The following is a 17,046-nucleotide window of genomic DNA, read 5'->3' on the forward strand; positions in this document are numbered from 1 at the left end:
CTTCACTTTATCAAAGTCCTTCACTTTCCCAGCATTCCCCTCCTTGCTTATTGCATTGGACTGAACCATCTGAAAAACTGAAGAGGGGGTGATGATATTAAACTGCGGATACTATATGCTTCTGTGAATGTGATCTTCTTCTTTCATGAATGTTATAATTCTATTATGGACTATGTTATAAAACCGGTTATCCATTCACTGTAAATTGTTATGCACAAAAATACACAATACAACAACATTTCCACCCACAGTATATATATATATATTGTTTTGGGGTTCTTTTTAGTAATCACAGATGTTATTATTCAGCAATTTTTGTGATGTTCTTGATTTATTAGATGCACTGGTTGCTGGAACCTCTCCACTGGCCGAGCATAGGCTTCTTCTGGAGTAGTTGCTCTTAATGGAATTAAGAACAGCTTGTTAATCTCTGCCTAATCCTCACATTAGTACCTGCACCGAGCAGTTTAATGTCAGTTTTCCAGTCTGAGCTCCGGCAATGAGTGTGGGGATTGTGGGAATGCACAAAAATTTGACTGGAGAAAAGACCTGGAAAAGAAGTGTGTCTGGAGTTAGTTTTCCTGTTCTCTGTGTAGATGGGAGGAAAAGTTGTTTACCCACAAGATGTATGTTATAAAATAACCTCCCTTGTATTTCTGGAGCGCAGACTGATCCTGGTGCTGTCAACTGGAAGGAGAGATTCAGGTCCAAGCTTTGGAGAGACAGAATTCACATGAAGGAGTGTAGTTAGTATTTGGACATTCATTTGTAAAAGAAAACTAAGGTATTAGGTATGCAGGTTTATGGATAAGGCAAACTTCATTCTGTTCTCAAAACCTACCACTGCAGACGAAGAAGTTTTGTCCTACTTTTCCCTTCCCTATCTCTTCTTGTTGGACTCTCTTGTTCCCTGCAATCTTTTATTTAAAATACTGCGTGTGGAAAACCAAACAAAGCATGGTTTTTACAGTGTACCTGTCTTCAATGTTTATTTTCTCTTAAGGTAAGAAGACCATTTTCTCCTGCAAGGTGTGTCGTTCACAGCACTGACGTAGCCCTACTTATTTTCATTGCACTGAAGTATTTTGATTTTAAAAGACCATAAGAACAAACCAGAAGATAGTAGAATGATTATCTTTCCTTTCTATTTCTGCTCCATGGTTGGAGACAAATCCTTCTGGCTGCGTGCAAATCAACCAGCTAGGCGCAGATGAAGATGGGCTTTGGGGAATTATCCACCCACACACAACATTTCAAATTGAGATTTTAGAGATTTTTCAAGGCACTTTACAGATGATACATTCAAATGTCCCACTTACTCTCTGTCTCTCTCTTTTTAAAAAAAATAAAAATATCATATCTGTGCTAGTCATTTGAAACAGCACCACTTCCTCTCCAGATGAGGAGGTGGGTTGGGTCACCCTTCTTTAAGGAGCTGTGCTCATCATAAATACTTTTTAGAGTGGGTTTCAGTGAGGTTTAAATGTCCCATGGCCTACATTGATTTGAAGGCTTTTTATGGGGCACTATGGGCAGTTAAATGGAATTTGGCCATCATTATTTTTTGTTTATTTTCACCTGTGCTTTTCTTACTGTGACAGGTCTTAAGTGGCAATCAGCAAATATTAAATGAGGACACAGAAATGAACCTCTACGTGAAGCCGTCTTAAGATACATTTGCTATTAGTGTTTGAAAGCAACTGATTACAATTTCTCAAGTACTGCCCTAAAGTATAATTTTAAAATACTTATACTTTACTTGAATATTTTCTATTTTATGCTATTGCATACTTCTACTCCACTACATTTCAGGAGGAAGTAATTCACATTTTTAAATCACTACATTTATTTGACAGCTATTAAAAGTTACTTTAAACATTAAGATTTTACATACGATACAAAAAATATGGTCATTTTATGATGTATGATGCATTTTTATAGATTAAAATAGTGTGTGTGTGTGTGTGTGTGGGAGGGGGGGGTGCAGTCAGGTCCTTTTGTAAAAGTAGAAATTCCACAATGTAAAAATACTCCATTACAAGTAAAAAGTCCAACTACTCATTAAACACAATGGTCCCTTTCAGGGTGTTATATTTATCATGTATTATTGTTTCATTATTATAAATGCTTTACGCAATGTTTTTACATTACACTTGGTTAAGGTGGAGTTATTTTTAATTACATTACATACTCCTGGGTAGTTTCATCTTTAACAATGCACTGTAATGTATAACTTTATTATATGTTTTGCATGTAAAATATGGATCTGAAAAGTAGCAATAGTTAGCAAATAAATGTAGCGAAGTAAAAAGTAAAATATGTAACCCTTAAATGTAGTGGTGTAGAAGAACAAAGTAGCAGAAAAAAAAAAGAATTTGCTTAAGTAAAGTATTTGAGTAAATGAACTAGTTACTCTCGAACACTGGTAATGGTGTATTTTTCTGTATTTTTCAATTCTCCGTGCTACAAAGTTATGCTACACCTCGGATTTTTTACTTCATATCATCATATTCATAATCAGATTGAAAACAAAAACACCACCTATGGGACACCAGTGATTCTGAGAGGCCAGAGCTGTTTCACCCCAGCATCCCCCAAACAAGCAGCGTCCCATCCGCTGCCTCTGGCGATGCTTACAAATGTCTTTCCTAATAATACTGAGGGAGGTGCCCGCAGCAGCTCTCGGGGCCCACAGTGTGGCCGGTGCCGAGGTGAATGCAGAGATAAGCGTATTTTGAGGAGGGTGATCAGGAGGAGGAGGAGGAGGAGGAGGAGGGCGGGGAAGAGAGGAGAGAGGATGGAGAGGGAGTGGGACCCGGATGCTGATGCGAGTGAGACGAAGGAAGGAAGAGGAGAGAGAAAATATCGATTTACGGCAAGAAAACCGAAGGGAGTATAATACAGGGGGGCCTTTACCCTGCGTGAACTATAATCAGAAGCGAGGAGGGGAATAAGGCAGCCGGTAGTAGTGCGGGCCGATCTCTGTGTTTTGTTTTTTTTTCACCTGTGTATCCGCCGGTGAGGGAGGAGGACACGCCAAAGGAGAGAGGAGAAGATGCTGTGATCCGCTACTTGCAGGGATGTAGAGAGGGAGAGACGGGGAGAGAGACAGGGAGGGGGAGGACTACGCCACGCTAAAGATGGTTGTTGTGCGAGGAATACGCGTTTCACCTCGAAATATTGTGAGAATGTGGCGGCCGTCCGATGAATCTTACCGTTTGGCGATGCCCAGAAACTTCAGGAGGTGTCGGTTTTTTTGACAGGCGGCGCGAGCGACACGGCCGTTGGTCAAGGCGTTGAGGCTAACTCAAGCTAGCCTCGCTGCTGTGTGGGAGAGCGGCGGCGAGGCTAAAATAGCATGTTGTTGCACCTGTAAAATAGGCCTGACAGAGAGAATAAAATTGATGTAATTTCCACTGCTAAAAATCCACTTCACGTATTTGACATTTTGTTGGTAGACTCAACCACCGAATGACATTTATCTTCTCAGCCGGCGTGAAAAAAACTGCTCGTTTTAAGGCTATATAACGTTAAACGTTACTCTGCGATAATTTTCTTATTAACCGTCATATATAGTTAACGTCATACATTTAACAAAGTGCAAGTTATACAAATAAACTAATGTACAGAAGTAAAACTCATTAGTTTTCCTACCTTGTCATGTTTATCTTTGGGGTAGTGGTGGTTATTTAACGCATAAAACAGCCCAGTAACTTAATGTCATTTCAGTTTCTCTGCTTTAGTCTACCACTAGCCAGCTGTTTTCGTTAAATATCAACGTTATACATGTTTACCGTGCTTCAGAACAAAAAAAAAAAAGCAAAGCTACTTAGCTATGTTTATTAACCAGGTTTAGATGAGGAATGTTCATTTATCATCCAGATCAGCGACGGTTTGCATTTTTTTACATGTTCACCCAGTAACTTCAGAGTAGCAGTGTTATCACTGAAATAAAAGGTAGTCGTTCGTCTAAGTTGAGCACCATCTTGTATCCCACAATAACTTCTGTATAAGCTGTATAATATCCAAGTAATTGCAATAGAAACAGTGCAGTAGTAGCAGTAGTAGTAGTGTATTAGCCTCCAGTAAGAGCAGTATGAGTAAGGAACTGTCTCTAAGTCAGTCAGCTCAATATGTTGGGCCCTATCGACTGGAAAAAACACTGGGGAAGGGACAGACAGGTGAGTACACCCAACTGTTTTGGAAATGCTGAAACTTTCCTGAAATGTGACAACGGATTTAAAGCTGCTATTTGATGTAGAATGAAATACGGTAGACGATGCCCTCTTTCTACGTCTTATGCCTGCCTGCATGTCTTTCAGGACTGGTCAAGCTGGGCATCCACTGTATTACAGGTCAGAAGGTAGCGATCAAAATAGTCAACAGAGAGAAGTTGTCGGAGTCAGTCTTGATGAAGGTACGGTATGACGCTGTTGAGGTTGTTGCTCACATGCTAATTTTGTATATGGCCAGGTGTGTTGTGCTGAACATAAACTGCTCCTGCTATTCTCTACATTTAACCTCTGTATTAGGGTATTAATTAACCTCAGGTCTGTTGCTTCAAGAACGACACTGACTGACCTGCGTGATCTGCTTTAGTATCTTCATCTCTTTCTCTCTCTCTTTCTTTATATCTGTCTTTTCTCTCTAACCAGGTTGAGAGGGAGATTGCCATTCTGAAACTGATTGAGCATCCGCATGTGTTGAAGCTGCATGATGTTTACGAGAATAACAAATACCTGTGAGTTCTCTCTGCATTCAAAAGAGCCTCACATTTGGGCTCACTGCAGTGTGCATGCTATTTTCCCCTTGCTGACTACTGAACTTTGGAGTGGGATGGGTATACTTATTACTCTAAGAACTATATTGATCTGCTCTCATCACTGTAATTCTCACTTTTCCTTAACCTAATACAATTATTTCTAAAAGGTTTTCATCAGTCTTAAGGAAAAATTCTTCCAAAAATGCTTTAACATTGTTACAAAACAGCTGCTGGAGTAGATGGGCAAGTTGGCAGACAGTGATTACATAACAAAAGATAAATAACAATCTCAATATTGCGATCCTAGAGTCCAACATCATAAATTGATAGTATCTAACAGTTTAAGAGTGTCTGAGGTTAGAGTTATTGTTTTTCTTTATTTTTTCCTTTTGTCCTCCTCCTGTGTCTTAAAAATGAAAGTTTCAAATCACACTGTTGTATGTCGACAGGTACCTGGTGTTGGAGCATGTGTCAGGAGGAGAGCTGTTTGACTACCTGGTGAAGAAGGGGCGGCTGACTCCGAAAGAGGCCAGGAAGTTCTTCAGGCAGATCATCTCTGCTTTGGATTTCTGCCACAGTCATTCCATCTGGTTGGTTTTTGCATAAAGCATTGGTTCTTAAATTGTGGTGTGGGACATTTGATAGGTGATTGTTTGAGTTCCTCTGCTAATTTACAAATCTATTCGAAGGCCTTTGGTCTGCAAAAAAAGAAATCATTTTGCTGCACTGTTGTTGATTCTTAGCCCTCTCTTTAAACGATAAAGAATCAGTGCCAATTTGACATGTTAGGGCAAAATAAGTCAGAAGTTTCCCGCTGCCTTGGTCAGTAACATCTAAATTGTATCTTTAATACTTACTTGATGTTTGCAGACACTTTTAATTCTTATATTTCCTTTTGACCAATGGATTATTTTGTGACAGTGTATCAAGAAATAAATATGGAAAAACTTGTGATTCTTTAGCATGAACCAATACAGTATTAAAGCCAACTTTTCAAAACCATGCAGTCGCAGTTAAGCTGAGACTTACAGTTTCTGTTGTGTCTGTGCAGTCACAGAGACCTGAAGCCTGAGAACTTGCTCCTGGATGAGAAGAACAACATCCGTATCGCTGACTTTGGCATGGCCTCCCTACAGGTGGGGGACAGCCTATTAGAGACCAGCTGTGGGTGAGTACCATCTGTGTGTGTGTTCATAAATACTGTGTACCCACATAAAAAAGGGTCATGTTTAGTATTTCAGGAACTTGGAATGTAAGTCTATCCATGTTACATTATATATTCTTCACGATTAAGATTATAGTAGTTGCCACGGAAACTACAGACATCACATCAACAGTGATAGCTGTACCTATATACCAAGTACATTACTTTTTTATACTTCTTTGATTTTACTAGTACTACTGTGCATTCTTCCAGAATTGTAAGCATAGTAACGTTTCATTTCAGATCTCCACATTATGCGTGCCCTGAAGTTATACGGGTAAGAGTCCTACTCTTGCACAGTGTCTTCCTCAAATGTTGGCTTGTAATAAAAATGTGCAAACGTTATGAATAAATTATTAATTTAGAAGCAAATACCTAGCCGCATGAATTGTTTCAAAATCACGAAGAATAATTTTAAAAAGTCTTATTAAAAACATAGAGTCTGTCACGTGTGTTGTTTTAGAAGGCTTATCTTTAGTAAGAGTGATTCTTGAGGGCACTCAACATACAAGAAGAATATCCAGTTGTATCAATGAAAAGAATGTTTCACAGGGGTTTGGACTTAGAACGACTAAATGCTGGATTAAAATGGGCTACAGTGGTTCTTTTGACAGAGATTTCTTTTCAAATAATTTATATAGTCTTTGATAAGCCTTAAACTCAGCTGAAATTATCTCATTGAATTTAATTGATTAATGCTCATTTTGTGTTTTCAAATAGTCAGTGGTGAATGAATTCATGGGGATTCTTTGTTGGCAGGGGGAGAAATATGATGGGCGGAGAGCAGATGTGTGGAGCTGTGGGGTCATCCTATTTGCTCTCCTGGTGGTGAGTCTTTTGCTCCTGTTTTCTCAACACAGTGTGGTCCATTTTTAAATACCCCTCACGTGTTTGCAGTTCTTACTTACCCCCCCCCCTTTTGTCAAGCTTATTTTATCCCTTCTGTTTTTCCTTTCTTCCTCTGACTTCCCTCTTTCCGTTTTCTCCTACAGGGCGCCCTGCCTTTTGACCACGACAATTTACGCCAGCTCCTGGAGAAGGTGAAGAGCGGGGTGTTCCACATGCCCCACTTCATCCCGCCGGACTGCCAGTCTCTGCTCAAGGGCATGATTGAGGTCAACCCTGAAAAGAGGCTGACGGTACGAGACTGTGCTCATACACAGGGGGTTTGGATGGCGCCTAAACACCTGGAATTAATGCATGTCTCATATGCAGACTGTATCCGGAGATGCTGTAATCAGATTTACACCTGTGTTAAATTGTCCGCTTTGAATGGGGATTGCCTCTACTTCCTTTCTCTTTAATATACAGGGATTGAAGAGAGCAGCTTCAATGGACTGCTGTCATTGATTTGAATAATTTTTAGTTTTGATTCACTTTCAGGTTGTCTTTGCTTTTGCACTTTGTAGCTAGATCTGCGCTCCAGCATTTTAATGATCATAGTTTACGTGGATTAAAAGACAAAGTTGCATTTACATCAGGTGATTGCATCATCCGTATGTTTTAGGTGCATTCGTGCAAAGATTTTATGTTTTATGTATGGTTTTTTTTGTGCATATTATCAGAATCAGAAGTAGAATCAGAAGGACCCATGTTAACGCCAGGTGTTAAGGATACTTTTGGGAACAAGGATCTTATTCTACATATTTGGGACAGTGTCACTGTTCATGACCAACATCAAATTTGTAACTGGTTAAATAAAATTTCTTCAGCACGCTAAGTGATGCATGATTTTCAGTTACATTCTCAAAAGCAATAAATATTGCACAGTTAGAAATTGTTATTTTTAATATGCAATATTCAGAACTGATGAGGTGGCTTTTATGCCTATAAAAATATCTGGAGTGAAGTGTTTACACAGCAAAGCTCTGTGGCCATCTGGCTGTTAACAGACTGTAGAAACTAATGGCCCCCTCTGCCCTGTCACCCGTTACAGCTAGAGGCCATCCAGAAACATGCCTGGTATCTGTGAGTATACGCTCATCTTTACATAAGTGATTTTGCATCATACTTAATCACGTACATTATATCTGTGTCATTCATGTGTGTTTCATTATGTGACATGTGTGTGCGTGTGGCTCCCAGGGGTGGTCGTAACGAACCGTGTCCTGAGCAGCCTCCTCCCAGGCGTGTGTGTGTGAGGCGGATCTTGTCCCTGACTGAGCTGGACCCAGATGTTTTGGACAGCATGCACTCGCTGGGTTGTTTCCGAGACCGGGTCAAGCTCACACGTGATTTGCAATGTGAAGAGTAAGCCTTTTTCAACTCTAAACACGACTGCGTTTCCGAGTGCCTGATTGCACACTAACTGACTAGAAAAATCGAAACACTTGTGCAACACTATGCAATAAACACACTACTCCCTTACTTTTTGTTTAGGTTATGGTATGGTATGGTGGGAAAACTGCATGATATCAAATGTTTTTTTTAATAGTTTTTGTCTACCTCATTTACATTTGTTGAGTCGCAAAACTATAAAAACATATCAAGCGTTCAACAGCTCTGAAACAGTGTCAATAATAATTAAAAGAGTACATACTACAAAGATAAGATCTATTTCAGGACTGTTGTATTGGGTTGTATACAGGACCTACTTTCATTCTGGTTACTCAGTAATGTGCTTAATAAGTTTCGGCATCTGATTTTTGTTGACCCCTATGTTTTGTGGACAGACATTTCGAGTGCTGACTGAAAGCAGAGAAGGGATATGGTTTCCTCTCCGTCATGCCACATGAAGCTCATGTTCTGAGTCAGGTTGACTTATTTGCCACGGGGTTAAAGCATGCAAGATGGTGGATAGACTGAAGCGGTTTCCAAATTTAGGGACTACATCCCCCAGAGGATAAGGCCTCTGCCCAAAAAATATGACCTAGCTTAACAAAAATCAAACTAGTTTTGCGGTCAGGAGCTCCTTGTCAGCTTTAAAGTTAAAAAAAAAAGTCACTTATAACAAGGAAGTGATATTGAGGACTTCAAAAGATGCACTGATTTGTGCTCAAAAAATGTCTGCGTTTGTCATCTTGTTATGATTTACTCAGTCTTTATTCAGCGTTTGAAACATAGCATGGGAAGGAGTGTGTATGTGGCTACATGTTTAGGTGCACAGGTGACAATATTTTCCGACCTGCAATTTTATTTTACACAGACTTTTTAGCAGAGCTACCTACCCTTGTCAAATACAGTATAGCTCCTTTCTACATCATTCTTTTTAGATTTTAACATCCTATCTTAAGAGCTTCTTTCTTTGCTTTTGTTTTCCTCAGAGAAAACCAGGAGAAGATGATCTATTACCTACTGTTGGACAGAAAAGAGCGCTACCCCAGCTATGAGGATGAGGACTTGCCTCCGCGCAATGACATAGGTCAGTCTTTAGGGGGCAGGAGGAATCCACTCATGGGAGGGAGCTGCTCTTCTCAGCCTCAGTTTCTGAGAAGCAATTGTAGCACAGTCTGTGAGTGTGACTGTGGTACTCATTACCTCTGCCAATTAATTTTAGATTATTTGAGATTTTGCACTGGTAGTTAATAGCCTAAGGATCAGTAAATGTGATCCTCGCCTTTAGCAATATAACATTTTGCAATGTAGAAGACAGACAAACAGAAGCTTGTGCACTCAAGTGCCCTCTTGTTTGCTTTATTGGCAAAAGGCCTTTTTAGTTTTGTCTTTGAAGAAAATGTTAAATGATGGAAAGTTTATTGAACTATGTGTAATATTTTACCAACATAAGTCTCTTGTCATTTGCAACGTTCAAACCAGACTTGGCAGGACATCTCCAGTATTTCTCTATGGGACAAAACTGGGAGAGGGCAGTCATTCTGCCAGTGCTGATGAAGCTAAGTTTATCACAGTCATAGATGGCGCATCGAGCGAAAGGCCTCTGGAAAAATCACTTTCAACATGATCCTACTTTGAAGCGACATCTCTTACTACCAGGGAGCAATAGGGTTTACTAGAAATGGGTTTTTCATTTTGAGAAACACTTTATTAATAACACTGCCATGGCAAAGAAACAAAACATCTTTTTGAGAGTGATCTTATTTCTTTATGGCACTTACACAACATATCATATAATGATGTTAAAATGTAGCTTAGGGTTTAAACTGCTAAAATTGATGTTGGTAAATCCCGTGACAACTTTATGGTGGTGCTCTGCAGCAGACCCTCCCCGAAAGCGTGTTGACTCTCCAATGCTGACGCGCCATGGCCGCTGCCGCCCCGAGAGGAAAAGCCTGGAGGTGCTTAGTGTTACTGAACAGGGGTCTCCCACCCCGCCTCGCAGGGCCCTGGACACAGCTGCACACAGCCAGAGGTACAGTATATTATGGTTACACACATACAGTACACACAATCTAAACGTTACATACCAAGAATGCATTCAGTCACACGCACTTTCTTGATAGTGATACTATTTTTTGATGATCTTTTGACCTCTGCTGTCTTTGCCAGGTCTCGTTCAGTTAGTGGAGCCTCTACTGGTCTCTCCTCCAGCCCTCTCAGCAGTCCCAGGGTAGGGGCCTGTTGGCCAACTTTTAACAAACTCTACACACTGTTGCTGATTTGATATCTTTGCTATCACTGAACAGTCATGCATTGTAAAATACTGAATTTCCAACATGAATTTGCATAATTTAACTTCCTCCTGTAACATTGTAGCTCTACAGTTGAAGCCTCAATCCTAAACATGTGTGCTGAAATGTTTTCTAAGTAGCAGAGCCAACATGCTTAGCATACTATTGTGTTCAAATTCGGACCATTTAGTTGGTTGTATGACAACAGCACTGTAAACCTTTTGTGTTAAGCTAGGACTGGCCAATAATTCAGTACTATCAATTAAAATTAATTTAATTTTACCAATATTCTTCCTAGAATTAGATCTTAAATAATTTAAAAAATATTGTTTTAAAATCATTGCTTTGTTTTTAAAAAAATAAAAAGCGTTAGACTCAATTGTATGAACAGGTGTTTTTACACATAACAACTTTTTTACATGTAATTTTGAATGCTTTACTAATATGGTAAACTATCAGTATCATTATACTCAATATCAGTATGCTGTGATAATTTAAAAAAAAATAGCCGTTTATTGCCAATATTGCCCCTCCCTTGCTTTAAAAAATTCTAAACACACTTCACAACCCCAAAAGATGTCCATTTACCAGGCTCTTTCCGTCATATTTACTCATCATCACGACCCCAGTCCCTCAGATTAAATCTCTCACCCAAGAGGAGGTTTAGGTGGCATTTTTTTTCTGTCTTCATGTCACTTCTCTTGCTCACCATGCATGCATAAATGAGATTATTTATCTTGGTTTATGGGATTAAATTACGTATTAAACATATTAAATATTAAAAAAGTCCATAGTCACTGCATTTCTAACCCTTTCACTACCACAACTGTCACTAAACCCTCACTCACATTAGATATAAATGGCACATACAAAAGACTAAAGGGCCAAAATGAAAGCTTTGCATTTGATATTTTCACTACTCACATGTTGCACTCTTTTATCATGAAGCATGATATTCATTTCCATCCTTTCTCCATGTTCCATCCCCTCTCTTTCTTGTTTTCCATCTCTCCCACCCCCCACCCCACAAACCCACTCCCCAGTCCTATCAGAGCCCCGTCTTCACTTTCAGCCAATCAGATGTCACCTCTGCCACCGTTAACCCTCTCACAAAGGAGCCCAAACAGGGAAGCGCCACTACTCCTCGCTCAGCACGGGCTCATGACAAGCCCAAAGCTCCCCCCAACCCAAAGACCCAGACCCTGCCCACCAAGGGACCCGGCGACAGACCCCACCTGCAGCCCATCAAATCCCTGCCTCTGCACAACCCATCTTCTCGCTCACCCTCCCCTTCTCCGCTCTTGTCACCCATCCCCCGTTTCTTCTTCCCTTCGTCCTCTGTCCTAAAGTCAGTGACTAAGAGCTTCTACCCAACCTCTGCCCACTCTGTGCCGCAGGTCACTCCCCAGGGCTCTCCGTTGCCCACACCCTTGGGCACCCCTGTCCACCACCCTCACCACCCCTCCTCCACCCCGCCCTCCTCTTCCTCGTCCTCATCCTCCTCTCGGGCGGAGGGAGGGGGAGGGGTGGGCTCGCTGTCGCTGACCCCGCCCTCCAGCCCAGGAGGCGGAAGCGGCATGGCGGCCAGCAGCTCTGCCCACTGGAGGACTCGCCTCAACTCTTTCAAGAACAACCTGCTGGGCTCACCCCGTTTCCATCGCCGTAAACTACAAGGCGAGTTTTGCATGTATACCTTACTATTATGTGGGAGTTTTGTTGAGTTTTTGCTGCACAGGTATGGAACATCTAGACTTATGTATGTCATCAGTTTCAAAAGGTTTCCTCCATTCTAACTTTCTCAAGTTTTCTGATTCATACACTACATACACTATTCTAAACCTCTGTAATAGCAATGGATTAAATCTCAATTATTATTTTTTCTCCAGCTTCAAGCTAAAGGACTAATATTGTACACAAACTTTAATTTTAATACCGATTTGTCTCTTTTAGTTCCTACATCAGAGGACATGTCCAGTCTAACACCAGAATCCAGCCCTGAGTAAGTCACAGTCCTTAAGATATTTATACTGAAGTGTCACTTGTTTTCTTAGAATAAAGCTGTGTCTTTGTGCTCGTGGATGTTTTACTTGGCTCTGTGTATTTGCTCTCACTGCATATTTTTGTCCGGCTACCAGGCTAGCTAAGAAATCGTGGTTTGGAAACTTCATCGGCTTGGAGAAAGAGGAGCAGATCTTTGTGGTCATCAGAGACAAACCTCTGAGTTCGGTCAAAGCTGACATTGTGCACGCCTTCCTGTCTGTGAGTATCTGATGTGGTCTGTCTTTCACAACTCTCACTATCAAAGCTCGTTTGTAGAAAGCATGGCTCTCACTGGCAAAGCTGTAAGGAAGTCACTCGCACTCTCATACTGTATGCACTTCATTTCTCTCACTATTTCATTTTTCCCTTTTATTTCAATCTTGCTCACTCGTGGCACGTTAACGGATCACTTTGCTTTCACCAATGGCTCACTCTTTCTCTCTTCTCCTCACCCTCGCCCTTTGTCTCCCTATACTCACGTTGACCCCCATACCTCTCCCGCCTCGTAAGTCTGTCGGTCTCTCTGCTTCTTCTCTGTCTCCCCACCACACAGATCCCCTCGCTCAGTCACAGCGTCCTCTCCCAGACCAGCTTCCGGGCCGAGTACAAGTCCTCCGGCGGCCCCTCCGTCTTCCAGAAGCCCGTCAAGTTCCAGGTGGACATTGCCTTCTCAGAGGGCGAGAGGGAGCGGGACAGGGAGAGGACCGAGAGGGAGGGCAGGAGGGAGACGGGAATCTACAGCGTGACATTCACCCTCATATCAGGCAAGTGGATTAGATGTTTAACCCTTTCAATTTGGAATTTAAAGACACTTAATAAATATTTATATTTTAGGTGTAGTTATGGTTGTATCTACTGAAGCAAAAGTTTGAACTTTTGGGAAATACGCTTAATCATTTTGTGGCTGAGAGTTATATAAGGCTGTATTTTGTGTAGACACTGGGCACTGATGCATCTGAGAAGTCTGGTGAATTTTACCGAATTACCAAAAAAACGTGTCCGTTGAAAAATATTTTTAAACACAGCAAAAGGTGGTATGAAAATATTATAGTTTTGGTTTTGGCACTGAAACTCAGAATGCTCAAATATCCTTATTTTTGGAATAATACCAAGCGATTGTTTGATGTGTGTGCCTTGGTTTATCTCCAGGTCCAAGTCGCAGGTTCAGACGAGTGGTGGAGACGATTCAAGCTCAGCTTCTCAGCTCCCATGATCAACCCATGGTGCAAGCCCTATCTGGTGAGACTGCTTACACACACTTGTGCACACACCAGAGTAAGAAGTTAACATTTTTTCACCTTTGCCTTTAATTTCTTTCAAGCACTGGTTTGTGTGGAATCCCCATTAACTTCCATTATTGTGCGCTTAATGTCATTTAATGCAGGCAGGCTAGGGACATGTCTGCATCTTAATTTATAAGCCCCCTAAATCAGTCAGTTTTATTTCTGAGTTTTCTGAGCTTGTATAAATTGTCATACCTAAATATTCTTGGTGATTTTATATTCATGTATGTTGTCCTTCCCATTCCCAACATCTCATAGACCCTTTTAACCTCATTCAAATCTGTTAAAGGGGCCACACATTGTAAAGGTCACACCTTAGACCTGGTATTCTCATCTGGTTTCTGTCCCATCAAACAAAAATCATTTTGTTTGTTGGGATTTTGTAGATAAGGTGGAGAATATAAAGTCCGAAATCCAGGCTGATCCTTGCATTCTTTCCATCCCCCAAGTTAATTCTGCCTCTTTTACCCAGTTACCACCTATTACCATTTCACTGATAGAGAGTCTATCACATGAACTCCTCCTCCTGCATCCTAAATATCTTCCCCACTAAGCTACTCAAGGAGGTATTTTCCTCTGTTAGCCCTGTTGTTTCAAAAATTTTTAACAGTTCACTGGCCTCTGGTTCTTTGCCAGACAGTTTTAAACATACCATTATTCACCCACTGCAAGGCTCCGTTCTTGGCCCCCTTCAGTGTTCTATATACATGTTGCGTCTTCACAAGGTGATTCAAAATCATGATATACTTTATAATTTTTATCCCAACAACACTCAATTATACATGCCATTAAAACACACATATCCTAGCAGCCTAGTAAACTTCACAACTTGCTGTGACCCAGTCTTGTTACTTCCAGTTTAAGATCATTTCTAAAATTAGGTCATTTTTATCAATTGCTAATTTAGAAAAAGTTGTATATGTTTTTATCTGTTCTCTCCTTGATTATTGCAACAACACACTTTACTTGGGTATCAGCCAGGGCTCCATCCACTGTCTTCAGTTGGTGCAAATCACTGCTGCTCGATCCATTGCCATGACAAAGAGTCACCCTGTTAGATTTTGAATTGATTTTAAAATTTTATTGCTCACTTTTAAGGCCTTAAATGGCTTTGCTCCTGAATACCTCTCTGATTTATTGACATGGCCCTCTTGGCCATTGAGATCCGCGGATGGACCTCTGCTGGTTACTCTCAAATCACAGTTTGTGACAAAGGGTGACCGGGCTTTCACATTAGACCCCCCAAACTATGGAATTCCCTGCCTATTGAACTCAGACACATTGAGTCTCTATCTTCTTTTCAAACTCTTCTTAAAACCTTTCCCTTTGTGAAAGCTTTTTGAAATTTTTGAAGTAGGTTTTTATTTATACAGTTTTATTCTTGTTTATTTGATCATATTCGTTTTATTATTTTTACTTCCTCTGTGCTCATGTTTTTTGGTCTTATTCTCATTTTATTGGCCATGTCTAGCTTTATTTCCTTTTCTAGAGCACTTTGTAAGATTGTTTAGAAAAGCGCTATATAAATAAAGTTTATTGTCATTATTATTATTATTATTATTATTATTGTTAGGGTTGTTTTCTGTTCAAACAATACTTTTTTTCTTGGCTCCCATCACGAATTGTGGCCAAGGGAGAACAGTAATTGCTACCTCTAACAATTTGTCAATTGAACAGTTTACTTGCAAAAAGTAAGAAAAAGGATAGTGCTAATTTTTCAGACCCAGCCACAATAATTTTAGACACGCTAACTTGCATACATTAAGAGTGACTTTCCTGTCCTCCTCTTCTGATCCCTTCCCAGATGAGAAGAATGGCCGGCCCCATGGGACCCCCACCCGCCAAAACTCGAGGCGCTCCGAGGGTGGGGGCGACAGGTGCGAGTGGGGCGACCGAACAGATGGCGGAGGCATAGGAGGCAGCGGGGGAGTTCTGCAGCGCAGAGGCTCGGCAAAAGAGAGAACCCGACTGCTGTCCTCCAATGGAACCCAGTCCCAACCATAGGATAAAAGTGAGACCATGCAGCAGGATGCCTGAACTACACCAGAAAGAAGACAGTATAACTTCATCTCAAAGTATCCCTGCAAGCCATGAGCTACTCTTAATCGTCCTTGAAGTTATTGAAGGTGCTTGAACATAGCGAGGATTGAGCGTTTCCCCCATCATGCTTTTTTTTTTCCAACTCGACGTTCTCTTGATCATTTGGATCACCAGGATTCCTACCCTTAAATGAGAAAGAAGTGTTAGGGAAACACCCTTTAATGAAAAAAAATAATATGTGAATGAGCAGAGTGGTATCCATCATAGATACAGCTTCACATATCAAACTAGCAATTTGAAGTGCTAATGTGCATGCCAGTTAGCAAATCAGCTGCTAAAGGATGCTGACATGATCAGATAGGCTAGTCTACCATATCATTGTAATACAGTATCTGACACCAAAAAGAAATAATAGTCTTGTGATGGTTCTCAAGATTACTCTTAAAATTAACCAGTGCACTCATCACTATCAAGCAACACGCAATTACCTATCCATACTAAGACATATAGATGTATCTCAGCAGATGAACCCTAAAGAGTTAGCAACCTGCTACCTTTCCAGTGAGTGCTGACTAGCTGAACAAAAGGTCCTGAATTTCTCAGGAGAAACAACATCCTGGAAATCCAGCACTGTCTTCTCCTGAGGTAAAGAAAACCAACAAAGTAAGCTAAGTAAGTGAATGTGAAAATAAATATTTTTTTATTTAGTTTTTATTTATGTTTACATATTTCTTTTGAAGATGTCAGTAGCACAGTGATAGCAGTAAAGACAGTAACTGAAAACACTCTGCAGTGTTAGAAAGGGGAAGCTGACCAGTTGCTTTTTGGCAGGCATTTGTTTCAAGTTAAAGGTTTTGATTCTTTTGTATTTTCTTTTTACTCAGAGACAGTATGAAACAATGCAGCTAAGATTTTCGCATTGGACCCCTGTTGCTCTGAAGAAAAGTATTTTTGATTTGAACAGAAATATGAACATTATTATATGGGAAAAAAAACACTATACGTGAATAGTTTCATGAACCTCATCACAGCTGTTTGTGCCCAGATTGAATGAGAAGAGCATTCCTGACCTGTGGATCAAACAGAAGCCACCTTTCTTGTCGAGCTTGTCTCCTATTGCCATAGTATTCACGTACTGACTCAGAACAA

General features: G+C 40.6%; 1 protein-coding gene across 1 annotated transcript; it reads left to right on the forward strand.

The window, feature by feature from the left end:
- The first annotated feature begins 3,395 nt into the window (after positions 1-3,395).
- On the forward strand, positions 3,396-16,799 carry LOC120794013 (serine/threonine-protein kinase BRSK1-like). The gene is made up of 19 exons (XM_040134542.1): positions 3,396-4,181; positions 4,323-4,417; positions 4,656-4,741; positions 5,212-5,352; positions 5,814-5,930; positions 6,210-6,243; positions 6,726-6,794; positions 6,959-7,105; positions 7,903-7,934; positions 8,052-8,216; positions 9,230-9,327; positions 10,125-10,275; positions 10,413-10,473; positions 11,587-12,208; positions 12,485-12,533; positions 12,670-12,793; positions 13,128-13,338; positions 13,724-13,813; positions 15,662-16,799. Exons 1-19 carry the CDS (start codon positions 4,097-4,099, stop codon positions 15,859-15,861), a joined length of 2,577 nt encoding a protein of 858 aa, XP_039990476.1. The 5' UTR covers positions 3,396-4,096; the 3' UTR covers positions 15,862-16,799.
- Positions 16,800-17,046: the final 247 nt, after the last annotated feature.

The sequence above is a fragment of the Xiphias gladius genome, chromosome 9 (genome assembly GCF_016859285.1).
Source record: "Xiphias gladius isolate SHS-SW01 ecotype Sanya breed wild chromosome 9, ASM1685928v1, whole genome shotgun sequence".
NCBI lineage: Eukaryota > Metazoa > Chordata > Actinopteri > Istiophoriformes > Xiphiidae > Xiphias > Xiphias gladius.

Excerpts from the sequence above, each read along its gene's own strand:
- LOC120794013 (XM_040134542.1), top strand. The coding sequence starts at position 4,097 with ATGAGTAAGGAACTGTCTCTAAGTCAGTCAGCTCAATATGTTGGGCCC. Across the intron at positions 6,795-6,958 it reads TCCTATTTGCTCTCCTGGTG|GGCGCCCTGCCTTTTGACCA; the intron begins GTGAGTCTTTTG and ends TTTCTCCTACAG. Across the intron at positions 9,328-10,124 it reads GCCTCCGCGCAATGACATAG|ACCCTCCCCGAAAGCGTGTT; the intron begins GTCAGTCTTTAG and ends GCTCTGCAGCAG.